Genomic DNA, 25,207 nt, shown 5'->3' with positions numbered 1-25,207 from the left:
TCTTACTGTGGACCCCAAATCTGTTGGGTGCAAATAAGCCCGAAGCACAATTGTACAGACTCCTTTGGGCTTTGGTACTTATATTAGTGACTTGTCTCATTGTGACTAAAGAACTAACTCAAGCAACATAAGAGTTTGGCTTTCAGTTTTAGGAATACAGTCCATCATGACAAGGAAGTCAAGGCAGTGGGAGGTTGCAGCTGGCCATGTTACATCCAAAGTCAGGAAGCAGAGGGATGGCCACTAGTGCTCACTTTCTTTTCTTTTCTTTTCTTTTCTTTTCTTTTCTTTTCTTTTCTTTTCTTTTCTTTTCTTTTCTTTTCTTTTCTTTTCTCTTCTCTTCTCTTCTCTTCTCTTCTCTTCTCTTCTCTTCTTTCTTTTCTTTTCTTTTTTTTTTAACTCAGTCTGGAATATTGGCCCAGGGAAAGGTATTGCTCTTATTCAGGGTGTGCCTGTCTTCTTCAATTTACTTAACCTAAACACTTCCTCATAGACATGCCCAGAGGCTTGTCTCTTAGCTGATTGCAGGACTAACCAAGTTGGTAGGCATTGTTAACCACTAAGTACCCACAGACCTTCCGGGTAAGAAAGGAGGAAATGCATTTCTATCGTATCTCCTGTTAAGGCATGCTGACCTCTCCTATTGTCAGGTGACAGGCTCAGGGCATTCTTAGCCAGGCAGGGTTCAGGTCTTTGGCTTAAAGATGCCCAGCCTTTTATCCTATTCCCATGGCAACTCTTTCTACCTGACCCTTTGTCAACCCCCACAGACCACGCTGTCAGGAAGGAGACTCTGAAGCATTGACTGCAGATTCACTTGTGTTGCATAAGCTGGTACCCGGCTCTCAGCTGCATTTGTGTTGTGATGAATGTCACTAGTGTCCAGCCCCAGCACTGAACGGGGGGGGGGGGGGTTGTGCCTCTGGGGGCACCTGCTCTTACAACACTGTCTCTGCTGTGCTTGGAACCCCTCCAGAGGATAAAGAACTGGGCCACACCTTTGAGTGTAACCTTGGCTAGATTCCTTTCTTTACGTTTATACCTGGTACTTGTGTTTACTTTTATTCTACTGACTAAAATTGTGAGCTAAAGATGGCACACCTACTGTGCTCACACCTACTGTGCTTATTCCTGACTTTCCATTTCAGGCCTGGACTCACTGGCCATGACTTGTGTCTGTCTGCAGCATATTTTAGCAGCTTCTATGGTTTGCTTATTAATCATTCCCTTAAGGCTCATGTAGTGGATACTTGTTCCCAGAGTGACAGTAATGGGAGCTTATAGAACTCCTAAGAGGTGGGCCTAGCAAGAGGTAGTTAGGATATTGGGAGTGTGGTCTTGAAGAGGACTGTAGGACTCCAGCCCAGTCACTCCTTGGCCTTGAGGTCCTCTCTTTCCAAGCCCTGGAAAACCTCAACCCAGGCTTCCCTTAGCATTACAAAAGACAGAACCTCAACAGTGATGGGCCAGCATCTCAAGGAGCCAGCAGGAACCTTTGTTCTATAAGCTGATTGGCTAATGGTTTTTGCTTTAAAAGCAACTTCTTATGTAATATATCTTTCCTCAAAGGCAAAATTTGCCTTACCTAGAGAATTCTAATCAAAGGGCTATTCTCAGCTGTGGACCCCAGCCATTAGCCTCTGATTGTCCTGAGCTCTGAATCAACTCTAGGAAGCAAGGTCAGGCAGAAACTACTAGAAAGCTCATACTGGTATGGTTATCACAAAGTTGCTGAGTGAATTATGTAACATTTCTGAAAAAAAAAGGCACAGTTTGGGGAACAGAAGAGCTATTGGGGATCACCAAGGGTGGGAGAAGGGAGACAGTGCCAGAACCCTGGGGTTTGGGTATGTGATGGCGCTCTGAGTAATACTATCATGGTGGATCTTGTCCTGGAGCTTAGGGCAGTGATGGTGTCCACTATAATGATGGTCCTTGTCACCATGTATTTGTTCAAAGCTGAGAGCAGACTGTGATGTAGAAACGTCAATTGTGACCACTAGGTGACAGTGTGCTGTTATAGGTTTACCACTGAGCTAAAGGTTCTCTGCTGAGGACAGGAGTGGGCACTTGGATGAAGAAATGGCATATACAGTTCTGTACTTTCTGCTACATTTTATCTCTGTGTGAAATTGCTTTAAAATAGTGTTCATAGCTGTGCACTGAAATGCACACCTGTAATTCCAGTACTTGGGAAATAGAGGCAGGAGGATTGCTGTGAGTTCAAGGTACACAAGAAGACTGTCTCAAAATAAAGTGTTTACACAAATACAAAATGCTGCTATGGATAATAAATGATAAACAACTAGAGCTGGGAAGAGTCAGGCAGCTGGGCAGCAGCCCTGCACCTCTGGTCACTCAGCACATTGGGACAGAGCCCCAGAGGCTGCTGAGCTCTCTATGGGAGTCAACCCAGGACAGGCTGATTCATGACAGCTTTGTTGCTGTCAGCCCTTTTAGCCCACCACCCACTAGAGGTAATGAGAAAGAAAGGATACTGGTTTGAAATGTAAATGAAGAAAATATCTAATAAAACTTTGTTTTAAAAACAAAAAAGGATACTGGGAAGTTGACCTAGAAAGGTTCCCTGGAGCAATTCCCATCTGTGTTGTCTGAAAATCAGCAGTTCAGTTCACAGGTTAGCAAGCAGTGGCAGCTCCATCCACCCAAAAACAGTTCATGGGTATATCAGCTGTCCAGTTTGATAGAGTCAGGATAGCAAACATGAATCAGCAGTGGTGGCACGACCTAGCAGAGATAGCCAGGCCTCAGCCTTGACTTGAGTCAGCAGGAGGGACCAGGAATGGACTCCAGGAGAAGTTCTTCACTGTGCCCCTCTCAGGGAAGCAAATATCGGTGAAGAAGCAAGACCCACAAGCGTTGCACAGCTAGCTCTATAAGCAAGCCTAGCTCTGTTTCCAATCATGTCACCAGGTCCTATTTATATCCTCCAAACATCACATGTCCTTGCTTCAGCACACGTCTTATGCATCTAATCAGCCCAAATCCACAGAGTCCCGCCAAATGGAGCTCAACTATGTAATGTAAGGTGGACCAATACTTGCATGTTGTTAGCAAAGAATCCTTCATCATGTGTCCTTTCGAGTGCTTGCTTTAGCAGAACATCCTCTTTCCTGTGTCTGCTTCAGCGAAACATTTCTTCATGAGTCTGCCTCAGTCTTTCACTTATGACTCCTTCAGGAAAACACTCCTTCATGTGTTTGCCCCAGCAAAACACCATCCAAACACAATTGACTTTCCAAAGAACCCTTAAGTTTCCACTTCAGTGTTTACCATCTGCTGTTGTGCAGATGTCAAGAGGCACTGTGCATATGACACTGGAATTCAAGCAAATGAAGATGACGTAGAGGTGAGATGTGTCCAAGACCCCATAGATGTATATTGCTGGGATTGTTTGCCAGCCAGTTGTAGATCTGCCCAAGGACAGGTGGCCTTAAAGGTGGCTGCTGCCATGGAGACAATCACATCCATTCCCCTTTCTGAAGGTTTGGGTTATCTTCATCTTGGCAGTTCCTGGTTGCAGGGAACCATGTACCTTTGTAGTCAGCATGGCCCAGTGCACACAGAGAGAGCTGGAGATTCAGTTCCCAGTCTGGGACATAGTCTTAGCTTGTATCTTGGCTTCTTTTTTATTGCTGTGACAACACACCTTGACCAAGGCAATGTATAAAAGAAAGTGTTTAACTTGACACTTAATAGTTTCAGGCCATGATGGTAGAGTAAAAGAACAGTTGAAAGCTCATGCCTTCATCTATGATCATGAGGCAGAGAGTGAGCTAACTAGGAAGCTGAGACAGGAAGATTGCAGTGAGTTTAAGGCTGGCCTGTTCTACAATGGGAATTTCAGGACAGCCTGAGCTATACTGTGAGACCCTGACCCAAGGAGGAGGAGGAGGAATTGAGGGATAGGCATCTTAGTTCACCCTCACTGCTCCTACCTGGTGCTGTTTTCCAGTCTCTTGTGCTTGGCAGTCACTAGCTAAAGGACCCTTTTTGTCCTGTGTCTGTCTAGAGATAGACAAGAGGCATGTGTGAGAGAAGACTTTGGGATACTGCTTTGTCCTTCCACCATGTGGTCTCGGGGGCCATACTTAGGTTGGCAGGGCTGGTGTAGCAAGTGTCTTTACTTGCTGAGTCATATCACTGACGCCCAGAATCCCTTTTAAGCACCTGAGGCCTCACATTGGAAGGAAGGCAGGACAGGTGGTGGTGCTGGCTATGCCGGGGACTGAAGTGGCACCTGTTTTCAGATGCAGCATCCAAGACATGGACAACAGAATGGTCCACATAGGAGAAGCAGAAAGAAAGGAAGGAAAAACAGGTTAGGAGCTCTGAAGAGCCAGCAGACTGGCCAGAGTGGGCACCATATGTAAGACCCATTTCTACTGGCTCTCAGAACCAAAACCCCAGCCTACCTCCTGTTGATACCAGTAGCCAGGGCTTGGGCCCCATCTTTTCTCTGTGGCCTGTGTATCCTGGTCTCTTACCCTGGGGTTTAAGTCAGATCTCCTTGCAGCATGTCACCTCAGCACAGACTAAGACTGAGCTTCCGAGGTGGAGGCTGGGGCTGCTCTGCAGTTCTTTCAAGCTAGGTTTCAGTAAAACAGCTTGCAGGCTTCTCTAGGATGTCAGTGAGCATGTAAGGTCCTCACTCTGTCAACCCCAAGGCTATCTATCACCCACTGATCCCAGTCCAGCCCAGTTCTTTCCCCTATATCCAGGGTTCCTTTTCCTCGACGCATCCCTTCCAGAGTCTCCTCACAGCACTGCTCTCTGGTCACTCATTTGCCCCTTACTCCAGGTATTACTATTACCTTTCTAAACTACTACCCTCTGATCCTAGATCTATTTCCTTGACTCTTTTTTGGCCTGAGTCCTGCATGATATTCTATTTCTCAGCATAACACTGAATTGAATTTCTAAGAGCCAAAGAGAAATGAAACTGAAACCAGAGTCTGAGGTGACTGGGAAATGCAAAAGGAAGTGGAAGAAGAAGATGGAGGAGAAGAGAGGTCTTAGCTCAGTACTTGGAGATGTGGAGGTCACTGAGTCTGCTGTCCCCATTCTCCAAGCCTTCTGGAGCCACAGAAACCATGCTTGGTTCTACACCAGAACCAGCAGCCTAGGCACAACAGCGCTGGGCACAGACAACCTTAGGGCAGAGGTCAAGACCCCATGACAGGGTCACAAGAGCAGCCTGGTGTCTGTCCCGCCAGTTCCCAGGGCAGGCAGCCCAGGGACAGGGCTGCAGAAAGCAAGTCTAAGGGCTCTGAGGAGGACAGACACTGACTTCCCTGAGCTGGGGGATGTTCTCTGCCGAGCAGGGCTCTCCTCTGGAGAGAAGGGCAAGGTGCAGCAGGCCCCAGAAGGCCAGCAACTGTCACCCTCACCAACCCTGAAGCAGCAGTGTGCTCAGACCTCTAAACCTGTTGTCACAAGGGACCCAGAAGGGCTGGCAGGGCTCCTCAGTGATTCCTGGTATGATTTGTCTCTGACCATTCCTAGTGCAGCTGGAACAATCCAGTGAAAAGAGGAAGTTAGTCTAGGTTGTGTTCAACTGAGAGGAGGTCAGGCTGAAGGCTCAGCACAGAGCTGGAAGGGTCCTGGGAAAGCAGGCAGCCATCTGAACTGGTGTCCATACTGCATGTGTCTTGGTGGGCTGAGCCTTCAATATCAATTTCCCAACCTCAGGACCAAGCCAAGGCCCCTCAGGGTCAGTTTCATTTCTGAGCTCCTTTCATATGTGGTGGGGGTGTGGGCACAGCAAGTTCAGGCCTTTTCACTAAGTTTCAATTCTCCTCTGGAAGGGGCGGAGCCAGCACTATTTAAAGAGGTCTGAGCCCTGGCAGCTGCGCACTCTCTCTTCAAGCCTGGAGTGGTGAGTATTGCACAGGATTCTGTGCAGGGATAGAGGATACCTTCTAAGGGTTCTTTGTAGACATGGATGAACTCAGGCAATCTCTTTAAGCTTTGATTCTCCCTGGGAAGGAGTGAAGCCAGCACTGTTTAAAGACACTGGAGCCCAGAAAGCCAAGCACTCTGTCACTAAGCAGGAGACTGGTGAGTATCACCCAGGCCTAGAGGACACCCTATAGCTCAGGACAAGGATGCCTCTGGATTCCTTGTGGATCCTGGAAGGGGGGGGGCACTGTGGAACATTTCTCAGTGCTATTAAAATAAAGGGGTCAGTGTCAGCACAGGTGGAGCTTCTAGGCTAGACACAGTGCTCCACCCAGCTGCTGATTGTGGGGGCAGTCTGAAATTGCTCCCCAAACTGCAATGATCTCTGCTAGGAGGCAGCAGGAGAGGATGGGGTTCCAGGGCCTCTTGGATCTGGGGCTAAGGCCTAGTAGATAAGAAGTTCCAGATTCCCTGCTACCTGGTCCAGGAGTCCATGAGAAATCAGATGGAGGTCTCTTGTTAAGGGGAAGCCAGGTGACCCAGGGTCAGGCTTTGAAGTGCAGACAGGAGCCTGCTTTGGGGACCCTGCTGGAAAGGCTGGCAGAGGATCTGTGTAGAGAAATGCATCTGTCCAGGGACTTCCTGGTCCCTAGACAGGACATGCTCTGGGTTGTCTGAAGACCTACCTCTGCTCAGAGTGCAGGTGTCCCTCAGACCTTCCATTCTCAAAGGCTCAACTGCAGGGGCCATGGAGGGCAGGAACCCTGGAGAGGAAAGTGGCTTTTGAGCCTCTCTGTGGCCACTTTAACACCCTGATGGACCTGGGAAGGCTCTTACTCTTAGCATCTCAGATTCTGGACAGGCATTGTAGTGGGTGTTTAGGGGTCCTGACAGTGAAAGGAACTGGATTCTACTCTCATGCTGTTTCTGTTTCTCACTGTGCTAAGGATATATTCCCAACAGAGGAGTCCTGCCAGGGGGAGCTTTGTCCAGAATAGATGGTATATGGCACAAGAGTACCATTGCCAAATGCCCACTCTCTACTGTAGAGTGGAAGCATAGCAAACCACCTCCAAGTACAGCAGGAATTGGCACAAGCCTGCCTGAGCAGGATGTCTAGAACCCAGCATGCTTGTGATGTGCTTGACCCTGACCTTTAAATGAGGCAGAGACCTGCATGAAATGCTGTGGGGTGCCCTGATGGTCTCTGTGCAATGAGATCTGCAGAGGGAAAGAATTAGGAGAAGCTGCAGAAATGCAGGCCCTGTGTGTTCACCACAAATGGTGTCGTGCTGAAGCCAGGGTTTCTTCCCCTTGATTGGAACAAGATCTAGATGGCTAGAGAAGCTCACTTTAGACTGAAAGTGTAGCTGGCTTCCTGGGCACTGAGTAGGCAGAAGTAGGTATGACCCTTGAGGTTGCTTTGCCTATGGGATCCATCATGTCTCAGAGGTGACTCATCAGAGTTGCACACACTTGTAGTTTGCAGACAGAACCCAGCAGAGAATCAAAAACAAACAAGATGCCCCCAAATCATGTTGTAGACTGGCCACATGTAACCCTTTGTCATGGGTCACAAGCCCTGGGGACCTAATGGTGTCATAAGACCAACTAAAGCAGCCATGGGACAACAGATGAGGGTCAAGGGAGTCTTCATTCTAGAGCCTGAGATCTTCTGGAAATAGGAGGCATTTCAAAGGCAGGGGAGGTAAGAGTTGTGTCTGAAGGAAATTTCTAGAGTGACAGACTCTGTGAGTGGCTTTAGAATCACTCCTCTTTTGTGATCACCCTCCCAATGCATACACAGAATGCATCCTCCTCTTCTAGAAGAGAGAATGATGGGTACTGCAGGAAGCACAGATCCCTGGGATGGACAGAGAAGGTGAGGCAGTTTTAGATATTGGTGTCTCCCATATGTTTCTTAGTCAAGTGCCTGACCCCAGTGGCAAGGCTTCCAGATTCTTCTGAATCAAACCTGTTATATCCAACTGGAATCCTCCTGGAAAACATACAAAGATGAGTTCTTAAGAACGTCAGAAGGAAAGAGCTGATTTCTTCATCCAGTCACTGGATACCAAGTAAACATCCTGATACCTCTGAGGAGAGCCAGACGATGGTGAGCTGCTATTGAAAGTCACTCTCTACAGGATATGAGCTGTGTCTGCCTGAGAAGAGGGTGGGGCCTACAGTTATGTGTGCATGTGGAATGATAGAGAGGAATAAAGACTGTTCCTTCTCTGATGGAGTGGCTTTCTTGAGTTTCTGAGGCAAGATGGAGATCTTGGTCAGCTGCTTACTTTGCTTGGGCCGAGGTGAGAACAACAACCCATCTTTCTTCTTCACTGAATGTTGTTAGTTGCTATCATGGTCTTGGAAACTAGGGGGTTATTAGGGACTGGCAGAGTCCTGGGTGTGATATATTGTTCCTTCCTTGCATGGTTCACTCTCCAGCCTTCCCTGTGAGTTCTTATTGTGATATCCCCTCCCTGGAGAAGCCATGTGATAAATTTTCTTTATTGTTGAATGTTGAACGCTTTTTATATATTCAGGTACAAATCTTTGCTCAGATAGATGCTTTATAAATATTTACTCTTTGACTGTGGCTTGTCTTTGAATTTTTTCCAGCAAGTGTTTAATTATCATGAAGTTGTATTTATTGATAAGTTCTTTTATTAATTTTCCTTGAATCTATGAAAGCAGGGCTGTGCTAGCTAATTTGAAGTCAACTTGACACAAACTAGAATCATCTGAGAAGACTGAATTCAATTGAGAAAATACCCCATCAGAGGCCTGTGGCAAGCTTGTGGTGAACTTTTTTGACTGATGACTGATGTGGGAGAGCCCAGCTCTCTGTGGGCAGTGCAACCCTTTGGGCTAGTGGTCTAGGGTTCTGTAAGAAAGCAGGTGAACAAGTAAGCCGAACTTCAACACGGCCTCTGTTTCAGTTTCTACCTCAAGGTTCCTGCCCTGAGTTCCCGCCCTGACTTAGTGATGAAATGTGATCTGAGAGTTGTAAGCTTCAGTAACCCCCTTCATCTCCAAGTTGCTTTTGGTTGGTGTTTTGTCATTGCAGTAATAAATAAGACAGTTTTATGACTTTTCCACTAAAGTCTGTGATTGGTCATGAATTCATTTTTATGACTTAGAGGTGTGATTCTTTTTCTCTTAAGTATACAACAGTTTTGCCCAACAGAAAGTCTTTACTTCCTTCATATTGCCTTTGCACCTTGTCTACACCCGTTTCATGTAGGGGCTTTTAGGATGGTGTAGTCTGCTCCATTAATGGCCTGTTCTTTTTTGTGAAATACCATACTCTCTTGCTGCAGTTTTTCAACATCTTAGAACTAGAGGCTGCCATCCTCCCTCTTTGTGGTTCTTTCAGAAACATTTTACCTGTTGGAGCAGAATTTAAGCCATTTATATTTAATATGATGTGCTGTTGTTGGTTGAGAACACAGTGCTGCCTGCTTTCTGTGTTAAGTTTCTATTTCCCCCTTTCCTGATACTCTTTACCTTTTTGATTAAACAAGATGTATGTATGTATGTATGTATGTATCTATGTATGTATCTATATCTATCTATATCTATCTATGTATCTATGTATGTATGTATGTATCTATGTATCTATCTATCTATCTATTGTTAGTTTGTTTGCTTGTTTGTTTGTTTGTTTGCTTGCTTGTTTTTGATACTGTGTAGCCCTGGCTGTCCTGAAATTTGCTCTGTAGACCAGGGTGGCTTTAAACCCAGAGAGATCTACCTGCTCTGCCTCTCGAGTGCTGTGGCTGGGATTAAAGGGATGTGCCACCTCTGACACCACCACCCAGCTTAAACACTATATTTTGTGAATGCAGTTCATGCTCTCTGTTGACTGTTTGCTTTTTTAGTGTTTGTACTATACATTTTTAACTTGATAGGGCTATAGCACCTCTGAATGACACAATACCACTTAATGTGTAGGAGGTATAATTAATAGCAATATGATTCCATGTGTTGTCAGCTTCTGTCATGGTCAACACCCAAAAATGCATTGCTGTGGTTTGTGTTTAGGTATCACTTAAGGATGGTGAATTCATAAAAAAATAAAAATAAAAATAAAAAATCTAAAGCAGTCACCATGTGTGGTATTTGGTGCACTGTATGGATTCAGGATTTTTCTCCTGTCATTTTCCCTTTGCACACAGAATGCCTTTCACAGTTCCTGCAGTGCTGGTGTGCTGGGGCTGAATTTGTTTGGGTTTGGATATCTGAAAAAAAAAAACCTGTGTATATTTAGTCATTATATGTATGATTTCATGAAAGCAGCACAGGAGAGGAAAAATTAAGAGTAGGCAATAGTTTGTCTTGTTTGGATCCCAAACTGGCTGTCACATTTTGGTTTTGTTACTCAACTCTCCAACTGTCTTAGGGTTTCTATTCCTGCACAAACATCATGACCAAGAAACAAGTTGGGGAGGAAAGGGTTTATTCAGCTTACACTTCCACATTGCTGTTCATCACCAAAGGAAGTCAGGACTGGAACTGAAGCAGGCCAGGAAGCAGGAGCTGATGCAGAGGCCATGGAGGGATGCTACTTACTGGCTTGCTTCCCCTGGCTTGCTGAGCTTGCTTTCTTATAGAACTCAGGACTACCAGCCCAGGGATGGCACCACCCACAATGCCCTCCCCCCCTCCAAGATCAATAATTAAAAAAATGTCTTACAACTGGATCTCATGGAGGCACCTCCTCAACTGAAGCTCCTTTCTCTGTGATAACTCCAGACTGTGGGAAGTTGACACACAAAACCAGCCAGTACACCAACTCTCTGTTCTCTCATCTGTGTTGTGTTTTGTAGGGATAGTGGCCTCTCTTTAAGTGCCCTATCAGGGGAATGAACTCAGCGGTTATTGCTGGAGCACTTCCAGTGGAGCATAACCTCACTCTTGCTTTCTCCTCATCTAGGAGTCTGTGAACAATCTCTGCAGTCAGTATGAGGAGAAGGTTCAGCCCTGCATTGACCTCATCAACTCCCTGCGGGCTCTGGGTGTGGAGCAGGACCTGGCCCTGCCTGCCATCGCTGTCATTGGGGACCAGAGTTCAGGGAAGAGCTCTGTGCTGGAAGCACTGTCTGGAGTGGCCCTCCCCAGAGGCAGTGGTGAGAGCTCAGTGTACTGTAGGCCCTGGGACTTCAAGGATAGAAACAGGTTCCCTCCCACTTCTGGGTACACAGTAAGATGAAGATCAAGGTGTAGCTTCTCATGGAGTCTTCCTCTTTGGCTTGTGGACAGACTTTCCTCTGTGCAGTCTTATAGTGTCTTCCTATTTTTACAAGAGGGCCAGTCTCAGTTGCTAGGGCTCCACCCATGCAGCGTCTTGAGCCGGTCATCAGCCTAAGTTACCTCCTTTCAGGCTCTGCATCCAACAGAGTCACTATTGATGTTGTGGCGGAACATGTGGGCTAGGAGTGGGAACAGCTTTCAGTCCCTCACACCAATTCATTGCACATTTGTGGATTGTGTGGAATTTCAGTGTGTCGATGTGACTAAGTGTCTGGAACCATGTGTGTTATGATTTCTTTTCTGAGCCCCTCCATGCATGATGACCCATCCATCCCTAAGACACATAAATGTTGGTGTTCAAGTTAGGGATGCTGTTGTTTGAGCTGCAAGTCCCAGGAGGTCAGTGACCCCTCAGTGAGGCCAGAGCTGAGCTGCTCTAACAATGCAGGTAAGATGTGCCAGGCAGGTAAGAATTGGCTGAAGTTTGTAATAGGGGACTGTAAAGCAGCCTGAAAGACACAGTGAGTGCATTTGTAAGGGGTTAGTGGAAACTGCTTGCATATGAATAAAGTCTGGTGTGTCCTAGTTTGCTTTCTGTTGCTGTGACAAAGATCATGACCAAAAGCAACTTGGGAAGAAAAGGGTTCATTTGTCTTACTTGTCCTGATCCCAGTCTATCATTGAGGGAAGCCAAGAGGAGAAGAACTCAAGCAAGGCAGGAACCAGGAAGCAGGAACTAAAGTAGAAGTCATGGAGGGATGCTGCTGACTGGCTTGCTCCTCATGGTTTGCTCAGCTTGCTTTCTTATAGCACCCAGGATCACCTGCCCAGGGATGGCACCACTGACAGCAAGCTGCCCACCCCTCCCACATCAATCATTAGTCAATAATAGGTCTCATAGGCTTGCCAATTGCCCAGGTTGATGGAGGTATTTATCAATTGAAGTTTCCTCTTCCCAGATGACTCTAGCGTCAAACAACCCTAATAAACACGTGGAGCAGCACATCATGATGAAGCAACGAGTCTCCAGCCATTGGCAGCTTTCAAACCCAAATACACAAACATTATCCAGTTCCCAGTAGGCTTAGGGTTAAGCTGAACTTAAGGCATCATGGGTTAGGGTTAGGGTTAGGGTTAGGGTTAGGGTTAGGGTTAGGGTTAGGGTTAGGGTTAGGGTTAGGGTTAGGGTTAGGGTAAGGCCTGAGAGGGTTAAGGTTTCAGTGTTTTCAGATGAATGTGTGAGATGTTGAGGGCCATCTATTTAAGGCCTTTTATGGCAGAGCCCAAGACTGACTTGGCTGTCACCTCTTAGGTATAGTTACCAGGTGCCCTCTGGTGCTGAAACTGAAACAACTCAAGCAGGGAGAAAAATGGAGAGGCAAGATCATCTATAAGGACACCGAGATTAATATATCAAGCCCCTCAAAGGTAGAAAGGGAAATTAATAAAGGTATGTACATGCACACATTTGCTCCTTATTCTGGACAGGGTGGGTGTTCTCATGATGTTCACACTCTACTTAGTGGGCCTTTCTACATTGGGAGCCTTCCCACACTTGGGCCCATGTGCTCTTGAACATCATCATTTAACTTCATGACCTCATTTAGGGCACATGGCCATTGGAATGACTAAACCCTGTTACACATGACCACGTGTATTTCCAGCATACATTCTTCCCCCCCCCCCAAAGTCTCTGGAATGACTCGTAAACTGCCATGGGATTTCTTTTTCATCACCAGCTCAGAATTTGATTGCTGGGGAAAGGTTCCAGATTAGCTCTGAGCTCATTAGCTTGGAGATCAGCTCTCCACATGTCCCAGACTTGACCCTGATTGACCTGCCTGGTATCACAAGGCTGGCTGTAGGTGACCAGCCTAAAGACATCAAACACAAGGTGAGACTCTAGACACACTAGGCTGCAGGGGTCCTGGGGTATGTCCAGGGCTATGTCTAAGAGAGACATTGTGGAAGTGGAAGTAAGAATGGATGACCAGGATTAACCGTGACCTCCAGGTTTGATGGAGACAGGGAGACAGACACTTCCTTCAGGCCTTGAAGGAAGTGGATAGTCAGGACCATCTCACTCTGGATCCTGTCACCATAATTAAGAGTCACCATCTCATTTCTTACAGATCAAGAAACTCATCAGGACATACATCCAAAAACAGGAGACCATCAACCTGGTGGTGGTCCCCAGCAATGTGGACATTGCCACCACAGAGGCTCTGAGCATGGCTCGGGAGGTTGACCCTGATGGGGATAGGACCATAGGTAAGGAAAGTGGGAGATGACAATGGTGTGTGATGCAAGTGAGATACATCTCCTGGATCCAGATAGACCAAGCTCAGGATCTACATGAGGCCAGAGACGGGGAGTCCCCTCATCTCATCTCCCTGGTAGAAGAGGCCTGGAGGAAATCATATCTGCTGAGACTCATTGGGCCAGGAGCCATGGTAAAGTCCATGGCAGAGTGAAGAATGAACAACTGTTGTCTGGGTGGTGGCCATGGAGAGGTGCTCAGGAGTCTGCAGCTGATAGAGGGGGCATCACTGTCTTCACAAAGCAACATACACAAGTCTCTGTGGGTGGGTTTCCACCTTGCATGGGATCTCTAGCGACACTGTCTGCCTCAGCCAAAGATGATGTCTTAGTTAGGATTGCTATTGCTGTGATGAAATATCATGACCAAAAGCAAGTTGGGGAGGAAAGGATTTATTTCAGCTTACACTTCCAGGTAACAGTCCATCAGAGGGAAGTCAGGGCAGGAACTCAAATAGGGCAGGAACCTCGAGCTGAGCTGATGCAGAGGCCATGGAAGGGTGCTGCCTTCTGGCTTTCTGCTTTCTTGTAGAATCCAGGACCATCAGTTCAGGGATGGCACTACCCACAGTGAGCTGGGCTCATTTCCATTAATCACTAGTTAAGAAAAATGCCCTACAGACTTATGGAAACATTTTCTTAATTGAGCTTCTCTCCTCTCAGATGACAGTAGCCTTTGTCAAGTTGGTATAAAACTACCTAGCACAGATGGGAAGAAGCCTTGGGCTGCTGGTGGCCAGTGAGAGTGATGTTTCTCACTGCCCTAGGACTGTGTGTGTCCTCTGATCTATCAATGGCTGATCTATAGGGATATTGACCAAGCCCGATCTGGTGGACAGAGGTGCTGAAGGCAAGGTTGTTGATGTGGTGCGGAACCTGGTATACCATCTGAAGAAGGGCTACATGATAGTCAAGTGCAGGGGTCAGCAGGACATCCAGGAGCAGCTGAGCCTGACTGAGGCTCTTCAGAATGAGCAAGTCTTCTTCCAGGAGCATCCATACTTCAGGTGACTCTGTTATGCTGTCCCATGCAGTTAAAATTACTGGAATTGCTGGTCAAGAACAGACCTGACATTGTGTGTGTGTGTGTGTGTGTGTGTGTGTGTGTGTGTGTGTGTGTAGGGAGAGGAGCATGACCTCACTCTTGCTTTCTCCTCATCTAGAAGTCTGTGAACAATCTCTGCAGTCAGTATGAGGAGAAGGTGCGGAGGGGGGGGGGGGAAGAAATTGAATGCCAAGGAAAACATGTGGAAATCAAAGGACAACTAGTGGAATTGGTTTTCTTGGTGAACTAAGGTGGAGCCAGGATTGAACTCAGACAGTAAGGGTTGGAGGGAGGCACCTCTACCTAGTGAGCCATCTTGCCATCCCTTACCAATTGACCAGCACATTAATTCAATCCAGTAGGAATGTGCTGTTACTCATGGAGGAGCACCCTCTCCCTGCACCTTATAAGTTTAGGAGTGGTAACACTCCTCATGAACACAGATTTTGGATCCATGGAAACAGTGTGGCTTCCTTCCATCTGTAGCTGATGACTTATGCCCTTTCTTGGCTAGGTTGTGTCTCCGTCCATTTCCCTATCATTTCCTATCACATGCATTTGCAGGCATGTATGTCAGTGTGTGAAGACTAGGATCTATATGCATTATGTATATTTTGTATACTGTGTATTACATGTGTGTATGTACCTATGTGTAGCCTATATGAAAAGGTATACATGTGTTAATGTATACTATGTTTACTCACATATAACACATGGAAGGATGTGTTGTATACTTGTGTGTGTGTGTGTTTATGTGTATCACACATGGATGGGGATGTGTGTGCTATAACATAACTGTAGTGTACATGTGTTTTGTGGAGAACAGATTTTACTCTGATTATTACATGAGCTGAGGGGGATCATTGTAGCCCATTGTGGAACTATCCAAACTGATTCCCCTGCATCATCCTGCAAACCACTTTTTGTTTTGTTTTGTTTTGTTTTGTTTTGTTTTGTTTTGTTTTGTTTTGTTTTGTTTTATTTTATTTTGTTTTGTTTTGTGAGACAGGATTTCTCTGTATAGCTCTGGCTATCCTGGAACTAACTCTGTAGACCAGGCTAGCCTCGAACTCAGAAATCTGCCTGCCTCTGCCTCCCATGTGCTGGGATTAAAGGTATGTGCCACCACTGTCCAGCACAAATCCACTTCTAAGTACTCCATGAGCACCAATCTTAAGGTATCCCATTCACTGATAGTACCCAAACTGTCCTGATCTTCCCCGCAGCAGGTTGCAGACTTGTTTTCTGGCCAGGTTTGATAGAACCCTCTCTTCTGTTCCCTTAGAATTCTTCTGAAAGATGGGAAGGCCACAGTGCCCTGCCTGGCAAAGAGACTGACCGAGGAGCTCACCTCCCACATCTGTGTAAGCAGGGGTGGCTGTGTGTTCCTCAGGCTAAACTGGGACTGGGACAGGGACAGTCCTGGGCACACAAGCTAGTAGATATTCCTTTTGTAGACATGTTGTGTTGGGAATTGGTGACTCCAGCATGGTTCCTACTGCTGTCACTCTGAGTTCTTGGTGGCATGACTGTGATCACTTCACTCTGGGGTTGATCATGGGAGCTTGAGTTCAAGATGGGTTCTTCAGATAGAAGCCATGTTCATTCTTCTCTGGTTTGGTGGAATTTGCATCTCAAAATGCCTTAGTTCTCCACCTGGGGAGTGATTGAGTTGTCAAACCTGCTTGAGGACTGGCAGTGGGCAGATACTCAGCATTGCTCTTCTTCCCCTGGACTCTTCCTGTGTTCAAAGTCTTCCTATAGCCCCCAGGATGCAGGTGGAGATCTGCATCCCCCCCCACCTCAGGACCATGATCTTTAGTGACCTTCTCTGGGCCTCTTTGATGTAGACAGAGATGGATTCTCATTGAGCTTTATGCCTCAAGCTGCCTGGGGACAGCAGAGCTGTAGAGATCATGGAAGAAAACCCAAGAGTTGAGGGAACTTATGGTAGTCCAGTTGTTCTTGTTTGAGAAGCTACTAGAAAGTGCTTGTGAGGGGTCTCTCTGCAGAGAGTTCATGTTTGACATGTAAAGAACTGCCCCGGGCTGATTCTTTTAAGTAAAATCCATGTATAGTAAGCAATGTTATGGAGTTGTATTTCCAGAACTGGTGTGTGGGTGGACCTGGGTGGAAATGGTGTGTCTAAAACACTGGTGTGCAACAGAGAAATCTTCAGAGGCTGTCAGAATATTATGCACATTCTCTGTGGTGGCATGAAATCATATCTGCCGAGGCTCATAGCTGAGGAGACACAGAATGAGGGGATGAGCTGCTTGTGTCACAGCCATGCTTCTGAGTAGCCTTGGGGCCTCCTTCACATTCCCACTCTGTATTTGCATGTCTCACTCATCTCTTTCCATTTCAGAAATCACTGCCACTATTGGAAGGTCAAATAAAGAGCAGTTTTCAGAGTACAATCAAGGAGCTGCAGAAGTACGGTGCAGACATACCAGAAGATGACAGTATGAGGATGTCCTTTCTGGTGAATGTGAGCATCAGTTGTGACTTCCATGGAGGACTCCTGCATCACTATCTCACAGGGATCTCTTGGGTCCTCCCCCTACTAAGACTAACAGAAACATATTCTGTCCAGCAGTATTACCACAAGAGGACAAGCACTGATGGGTGGAACCAGGGTGAAGCTTTCAGGGACTGTGCAATGTGCAGAAGAGTCCTCTTTCAGGATACAAAACGGGGGGTGGGGGTGGGGATGGAGAGGCTGGGATTTCCCAACACCCAAAAACTTTTCTTCCCATGATGCAACCCTCAAGGTATGCATGTTCTTTATCCAACTGGCCTTATATATGAATTACCTCCTACACAGAAAATCAGTGCCTTCAATAGGAATATCATGAATTTGATACAAGCACAGGAACCCGTATCAAAGGGAGACAGCCGGTTGTTTACCAAATTGCGAAATGAGTTTCTTGCTTGGGATGATCATATTGAGGAACATTTTAAAAAAGGTGAGTGTCTATTTGGGTAGGTATGCTTCATACTTCAGTAACTTGAATTCGATTGCTAAAGGTAAAGAAGGTCTTGTCTACAGTTCAAGGTCAAGGCACCAGAAGGTGAGGTGTCAGGTAAGGGCGCCATCTCTGCTCTCAAGTCTGTACCATCTAGCCTGGTCCTTGTGTGAGGAAGATGGGAACTAGCTTCCTTTGGCCTTTGTTCGGAGGACACACATTTCCGTGAGGGTGAGGCCAGGATGTCCTGATCATGTCTTAAAGGCCCATCTTTAATGCCAGCACAATAAGGATGAAGTTATGAACTGGAAGTCATGTTACTCCCACAGCAGTGACTCCAGGAAACACCACAGACCTGGGGTTTGGAGGACATTTGGGAGTGTTATGCTGAGAACGAGAAGGGCTGGAGTGTGGGCATAGGAGCCATATTTGCTCTGCTTTGAGTCCCAGGCTCCAGGCTAACTTTCCTTGATTCTTAAGAAGTTCTAGTGAAAAATGCAGGTTAATCATTATAGTTAACCATGGCTTCTAGAAGGATCTATGCTCCTTGAGTACAGAGCAGATGTACATGGTGTGTATATAGGTATACGGAAAGCACAGCCATGACCACAGGGCTGGAGAGAGGGAAGAGAGGGAAGAGAGGGAAGAATTGATTAATGATGAGGTTGGCAGTTCCATAAGGTAACAGAAAGGTGTCAGAAACCTTCAGTTTGGGTCGTAGCATAGACCTCTGATATGCTAGAAGTCACTGGCATGTCCATTGTAAATGAGTCCTATTGCCTGTGAAATGCCAACATTTCCTATGGGACTGCCTTCCCATCTGAGAGGGATAGAACACAGCCAGGTCTTCACAAAGGAAGCCTTGGGAAGGTCTGTGCCCGATGGGCTGTCTCTCACAAATATTGTTATGGAAATAGGAAGAGGAGCTAAGCATTTCATTTTATGTATACTTGGGCCATCCAGGTGCTTGCCTGCCCACCCTGTAGACCCTTATTCAGAGCACTGCCTATTCCCACCATGTGCTTTGACCCCTCTCTGGTCAAATCCAGATGGGCTCATAAACCCTCACACACAAGGTTGTTTTGTGGTCATGTCTTCCTCTGGTTTCCTCTTGCTGGATCCTGCTTTCACCTTTGCTTCAACTGAGGGAAGTGACCTTTGACCCTGTTTCCTTATTATAGTTTCAGAGGAACAGGTCAACATTTATTTCATTTAATTTTTTTCACTGGTATTCATCTTTTCAGAAAGACTAGAGTGGAGGGTTTTTATTTTTATGGTTTTTGCAAAAACAATTTTTCCAACCCTAGATTCTCCTGAGGTACAAAGCAAGATGAAAGAATTTGAAAATCAGTATCGTGGCCGGGAGCTGCCAGGGTTTGTGGACTACAAGGCATTTGAGAGCATCATCAAAAAGCAAGTCAAAGCCCTGGAAGAGTCTGCTGTGAACATGCTGCGCAGGGTCACTAGTGAGTAGTGTTCTGAGTCACTGGGGAATCCTACACAAGGTTACTGAGGAACCCTGCACAGGGTCACTAGGCAGTAGTGTGTAGGGTTGCTTCTGAGTGTTACACAGGGTCACTAGGCAGTAATGTGTAGGGTTGCTTCTGAGTGTTGCACAGGGTCACTAGGCAGTACTGCACAGGGTTGTTGGTGAGTGGTGGACAGGGTCATTAGGCAGTACTGTACAAGGTTGCTGGTGAACATTGCACAGGGTCACTGAGATACACTGCTACCATACTTATCATTTTATTTCTGGGGTAGGAGACATTAGCACCTCAGGACAGTGCTACACCTCAGAGTGGCCCTCTTGGGCTGGTTCTAGGTAGGTGGCAGGTTTTCTGTGCTCCAGATGCCACTGTGGTGTTCAGGAATTCAGTATGTTCTGATCTTATGGACACAGGGATTTGCTGTCAGAAGACAGAGTCACCTAACTTCCTAGATCCTTACTTTGATCCTGGAAAAAGCACAGCCAGAGTTTTTCATAGGAGGTGAAGCTGGTCCTTACCCATTGCAGGGCTTCTGCCTCAGCCTCCCTCTCCCTGTGTAAGCAGTAGCCCTATCTCTTGGGCTCAGCGCCAGTTCACTTGACTGTCCAGCCGAAGCCTCCTTGAACTTCACCTACTTCCTGCACTACTGACTACTGGAGTTGATGCAGAGCACTTAAGTCCCAAGAGAGTGTCCCTCATTACAGCAGCACCATCAAAGCCAACAGTTCTCTTGGCTGGCCCTCTGAATTCTTGCAACCCTCTTCGTAGAGTTGGTGATCAAAGAACTTGGGAGCAAGCTTCACTGACGCTGTATATCAGGAGGAAATTACAAAGGACCCTCCCATGGATAACAAAGAGTGGTGACCCTCAGAGTAGGTCAGCTGGCAGCCCTTAGCAGGTGTTGCAGGGTGTGCTCTGTGTACTGTGGCTGAGGTATCTGTGTTAGATTGTGGTTCTCCCAGAGCATCCTGTGGTTCTGCCAGGTGACTGTGTCTACAACTATCCTGCATGACATAGAGGCTTTAGTCACTTCTGTGACAACTTTCACAGACAGAAGTAAATTATCCGGAGGAAAGGAACTAAAGTTCATTTTCTAATTTCTGTTAGTAACTCTTGGGTTCATTTCATGCAGATGACCAGGCACTTAGGGCTCACAGGCAGGAATGAGATGGAGGCAGCAGGTTTTTACCAGGAAGTGCTGTATTTTTAATTTGCTAGAAATATCCTTGGAAGCTGGTTAGGATACAGGGCATAAGCCATGACAAGAGGTAGAGAGATTTCAGATACTTGTGTAGCTGCTGAGCCACAGAGCATACCCTCCCCTGTCTTCACAGGGGGAAAAGGAAAAGACAGAGAGAGAATAAGAAGAAAGCTGTTTTTTAGCCACATTAACATTACTTTCCTTCCCAGTCTATACAGAGTATAGATGGTCTTGTCAATATTGAACTTTTTTTTCTCTTTCATCAGAGATGGTCCAAACTGCCTTCGTAAAGGTTTTATCAAATGATTTTGGTGATTTTTTAAACCTCTACCGTACTGCTAAGGTAAATCCAAATACATTTTATTTTTAAGAGAATAATAAATAAGCATGACATGGAACCAGATTTCTTGGTTTGAGACCTTTCCAACTTTCTTGTGTCTGTTAAGAGAAGTGAAGACTCAAATATGTGTTCGTGTCTTCAAGACAATGTAACAACAGGCCTTCTGGTTAAAACGGGTTTGAGAACAGAAAGAGGGGAGGGGGATGAATTCAGAGACCGCAGGTCCAGAAAGCCTTGTCAGGCAGAAGCATATTTCCATGCAGAGAAAGTGGCCCTAACTCTGAACACTCCACAGGAACATGAAATATAATAAAAGTGGGAGGAACCTGTTTGCCGTTCTTGACGTTCCTTGAGAAATGTTTACTTATGGCCGAGTGCATAGCAAGAAGAGCCTGACAGAGGGTTTGCTCTGGCTTACAGTTTGAAGAGACACAGTCTGTGATGCCAGAGAAGGCTGTGATGCCTACACTCAGCTCTTTGTCCTTTTTACTTACTCTAGAACTCCAATCCATGGGATAATGTTGCCCCAATAGGGCGGGTCTTCCCAGCTCATTTAAACCTCCCTGGAAACATTGTCATACTAAGAGACTAGTTTCCTGAGTGATTCTAAATTCAATCAGGTTGACATTAGAGACTGAGTCTCACAGCTGAGGGGAGACTCACTTCTGGCTCGGGCTTCCCCTGGTTCCTACCCTTAGCCAGTAGAATAGTATAGAGAAGCTGATCAAGGGGGTCCTGGGGCTGTTCCCAGGTGATACCTGTGTTTGGTCTTGCTGGGCGGTCTGATTCTCATGGATGCATCAAGCAGCCTGTGTTCTTACTCTCTGTTATGCCTTTCTTGAAGGTTGTTGACTGTATTTCTCTCCCTGCAGTCCAAAATTGAAGACATAAGATTAAACCAAGAAAAAGAAGCTGAAAAACTGATCCGAATTCACTTCCAGATGGAACAGATTGTCTACTGCCAGGACCAGGTTTACAAGGAAACCTTGAAGACGATCGAGAAGGAAGCTGAGGAAGAGAAGACTGGGGTGATAGTTATAAACTTGGATACCTCTCAAAATAACTCTCAGTTTCCTCAAAAGGAGTTCACTACCAAGGAGATGACCCAGCACCTGAAAGCCTACTACCAGGTAAATGCAGGAATGCTCCCAGCTGGGCTCCCAGCCCATTCCCTTTCCTTCGGGGTGCCTTTCCATATAGGGGTGTGTGTGTAAGTTAGTCACAGCAGATTCCTGAGGCCAGGGGGATTCCTTCCTCACTGGGAACGTCAAGCTTCACAACTGACTATCAGAGGCCTTGGCCACAAACGGGTGAGGGGTGTTATCTCCCAGGGCCAGCTGGCAGTCTCCATAGCTCACTTCTACAGTATGAGCCCCAGAGAGACCTAGCTCAGTAGTGGGAGGGCTATTTCCCCAAACTGTGTTTGTTTTATTTTAAGCAGACTTTGCCTTTCTGGGATTTTTTAGCATAGTGCCTAGGGTCTTCTTGTCCCTCTTAAGCTGCTTCAGAGTGGTAATTTAAAAATTAATTTATTTTTTTTAAGGCAAGGTCTCTTTCTATGGCTCAGGCAGGCTTGGGACTCACTTGCATAGTTTAGGGTGGCCCCAGATTCCTGGGGGGTCCTCCTGCTTCAGACTCCCAGAATTTCACTACACCTCTAACCTACCTGGATGTCTTAGTTTTCAGCATCAAGCAGGCTCAGGTATTGGCATGTGTCCTTGGAGGGTATTCTGTTGCACACTGTGAAAGGCTCTGTGGCTATGTGTACCTCTGCCCTGTACACTAGGTGCTGTGTTGCTTGGTTGGTAGCTTTTCAGTATTTCAGGGCCAGTGTGGTCCTCTCAGGGTAGCTTTTGTGTGTCTAGTGTGCCACGCAGGTTGGCTTTCTAGGACCCTATAGCTTTCTTACCTTCTTTGCTTTAATTCTGGTAAAGCATGTACAACAGAAGCCTTTCCAACTCAACCACTGTTTGGCGTCACAACTTAGAGACAGTAAGAACCTTTACATTAGCACTATGGCCTTCCAGAACACTTCATTTGCCATAAACAACATTGAATGCATTAAATATTGACTCCAGTTTTCTCCACCCCCAGCTGCCACTTTTTTAGTATCTGGGAGTCTGACCACTCCAGGAATCTCTTACCAGTATAATCACATCACAGAGCACCTGTCCTTCCTGACTGGCTCATTTCTTCAAACATAATGAAAAGGTCTCTGCACGTTGTAGCAGAAGTCAGGGGCTTGTGTCTGCAGGTATCAGCCCTTTTTCCCAGCTGTGGCCCTGCCTCCCCTAGAGGTGTCCATATCTGGGTGTCTGAGATGCTCATTCCTTGCATCACTAATCTCTCTTTCCCACTTTCATATGGAGATGAGCCACATTCCTGCGGTCTTTGGTCCTAAAATATACTTATGCTGCACGTAATCTTGCAATGTGTCCTTAAACTGTCAACTAGGCACTTATAATCTGCCTAACTTCCTTTTACTCCATCTTTTGATAAGGTGAGTTGACTTAACCATCTCCAGAGGTTATGGTATCTGCATCCCAGGGAAGAAACTGAGTCTCAGAGAATTACCTTCCTTGCAGAACCATCATATGAGTACTGAGTATTTAAGACACTACCCTGTCGCAGAACAGGGAGAGTTGGGTATACTGTGGGGCTGGGAGAGAATCCTTCCCCTCCCCCCCAACCCCCCAGTTGGAGACTGACTTCCTTCAGGTAGCTAATTAAGGGCTCTGCCTGGGGCTTTGTATAACCCTGCTTCCTGCTGCTGAGAAGTCTGAGGCTTTATGAAGACAGATGCAATGCAGTCAGCAGAGAGACCTGCCATTTGCAAATAGAGTTGGGCTATCTGTAGACTACCTTCCAGCTCATTTTAGCCTTTTCTATTGAAGGCCCATCTACTTGATGTTCAGGGAAGCTAGTAGGCAGATTCCAACAATGTGATACCTGTCCAGGTCATGCTCTGTCTGTATGCTCATGGAGCTGAGCCTGGGCTAGAATCATGCATCTGTTAGGATATCCATTCTTGGAAATCTGGACCCTTCTGGGACTCATAGGAGATCTTTCTTTCCACTTTCAACCCCTTGAGACCTGTCTCTTACTTCCAGGAGTGCAGAAGGAATATTGGGAGACAGATCCCTCTGATTATCCAGTACTTCATCCTGAAAACATTTGGGGAGGAAGTAGAGAAAACGATGCTTCAGCTTTTACAGGACACCAGTAAGTGCAGCTGGTTCCTGGAGGAGCAGAGTGACACCAGAGAGAAGAAGAAGTTCCTGAAGAGGCGGCTTTTAAGGCTGCATGAGGCTCGGCAGAAGCTTGCCAAATTCTCCGATTAACCAGGCTAGCTACATGGCTTTCTTGGTCGCTGCGCAATGATCCTTTAGCTGCTTACCTTATGTCAGAATGTTGCCTTTAGGCTGTGGAAGCAAGCAAGCCCTTTGCAAACTCTGAGGAGATGAGGAGAGAGGAGCTATGGAGAGTCATTCTACTTCAGCAGGAAGACATGACCCTATCAAAGCCTAGGAGGATGGCACCTCTCAAGATCCTGCTCCTAACTGTCTTTTCTTTGTCAGGAGGATGTACTGGCTGAGCACCTCAGAAGGGTCGGCTTCTGGTTTTGTACTGTCCTGTCTGGAAGCAGTGTGAGAGGTGCCACAGGGTCCTGGTAGGACAGCTCTTTGTAGGCATATATTTTTTGCAAAAATTTTAACAAGGATTCCACCTCTCTTTTAGCCCACCACCCATCAGAGGTAGTGGAAGAGAAAAGTAAGTTATTAGGCTATGGAGGAAGTGGACCTGTTCAGCAATAGTTCTTTGGGGGCGAGCTCAGTCTTCCTTGGCAGCAGTTCAGATCCATAGCAAACATCAAATATGACTCAGCAGCTGCAGACCAGTCCTCTAGGCAGGCAGATACCACATACAACCAGCGGCTATAGTCCAGTCCTTTCCACAGGCAGAAACGAAGCATGAATCAGCAACTGATCTTGATGAAAGCTTGCCATCTAGCCTGAGGTGAGGCTGCAGAAGCAACAAACTGCTGCAGGAACCTCACAAGTAGTTCTTAGGTGAGTTTCTCTCAATGGCAGTGTTACCACAAGTGGAGCTCAACTATGTAAGGCAAACCATTCCATGCATGTTGATAGTGAAGAATAGCTAGGCAGAGCAAATCAAGCCAAGGCTCAGTTGCTCATCTCAGACTGTTTGTGAGGTCATATTTATACTCCTTCATCATGGGTCCTTTCATGTATTTGCAATATCATATGAAATCATCCTTTCAGCTGTGTCTGCTTCAGGGAAACATTCTTTCATGTGTTTGCTTCAGCAAGACATCCTTTCACCTGTGTACCCCAGCAAAACATCATTTGATATAACTAACTTTCCAAGGAAACTAGAAATTTCCACTTTAGCGCTTCCAATAAAATTCTTGCTAAGTGGCACTTGCATGATTTGTCTTTTATTTGGGGGAGGGGCTGAACCCCACAAGAAGGGGAGCAGGTAGGGGCAGAGGAAGGTGCACTGAGTCCACCCTTCCTGATAGGGGAGATAGAACAAGGAGATAGATCAAGTGTTTCCAAGGGACCACAGGGTGGTCAGTGTGAACAGACAAAATAGTGGTGATAATCATCTGTTCTTAGCTACCAGTGTAGGCTGAGAAACCAT

General features: G+C 46.4%; 1 protein-coding gene across 4 annotated transcripts; it reads left to right on the top strand.

The window, feature by feature from the left end:
* The first annotated feature begins 5,882 nt into the window (after positions 1–5,882).
* Positions 5,883–24,982, top strand: LOC110311566 (interferon-induced GTP-binding protein Mx1). 4 transcript variants are annotated; one of them, XM_029470728.2, is made up of 15 exons: positions 5,883–5,899; positions 6,010–6,081; positions 7,848–8,038; positions 10,865–11,057; positions 12,494–12,631; positions 12,921–13,075; positions 13,314–13,452; positions 14,309–14,507; positions 15,831–15,909; positions 16,914–17,036; positions 17,373–17,514; positions 18,822–18,980; positions 20,469–20,545; positions 21,415–21,672; positions 23,653–24,982. In XM_029470728.2, exons 3-15 carry the CDS (start codon positions 8,036–8,038, stop codon positions 23,881–23,883), a joined length of 1,896 nt encoding a protein of 631 aa, XP_029326588.1. In that variant the 5' UTR covers positions 5,883–5,899; positions 6,010–6,081; positions 7,848–8,035; the 3' UTR covers positions 23,884–24,982. The 4 variants fall into 4 exon arrangements, with proteins under 4 accessions (XP_029326588.1, XP_085688200.1, XP_021040612.1 ...); XM_085832074.1 differs by having other exon boundaries at positions 5,884–5,899; positions 5,990–6,081; XM_021184953.3 differs by having other exon boundaries at positions 5,890–6,081.
* Positions 24,983–25,207: the final 225 nt, after the last annotated feature.

Source organism: Mus caroli, unplaced genomic scaffold, assembly GCF_978045245.1.
Source record: "Mus caroli unplaced genomic scaffold, Mus_caroli_1 scaffold_17, whole genome shotgun sequence".
NCBI lineage: Eukaryota > Metazoa > Chordata > Mammalia > Rodentia > Muridae > Mus > Mus caroli.
Note: the sequence above shows the minus strand (reverse complement) of the source record. Positions and strands in the feature narration are given on the sequence as shown.

What these genes read in the sequence shown, in the direction of transcription:
- LOC110311566 (XM_029470728.2), top strand. An exon ending in AGCTCACCTCCCACATCTGT is followed by an intron (nt 15,910 to 16,913) that starts GTAAGCAGGGGT and finishes TTTCCATTTCAG; the next exon opens with AAATCACTGCCACTATTGGA. An exon ending in GGATGTCCTTTCTGGTGAAT is followed by an intron (nt 17,037 to 17,372) that starts GTGAGCATCAGT and finishes CCTCCTACACAG; the next exon opens with AAAATCAGTGCCTTCAATAG.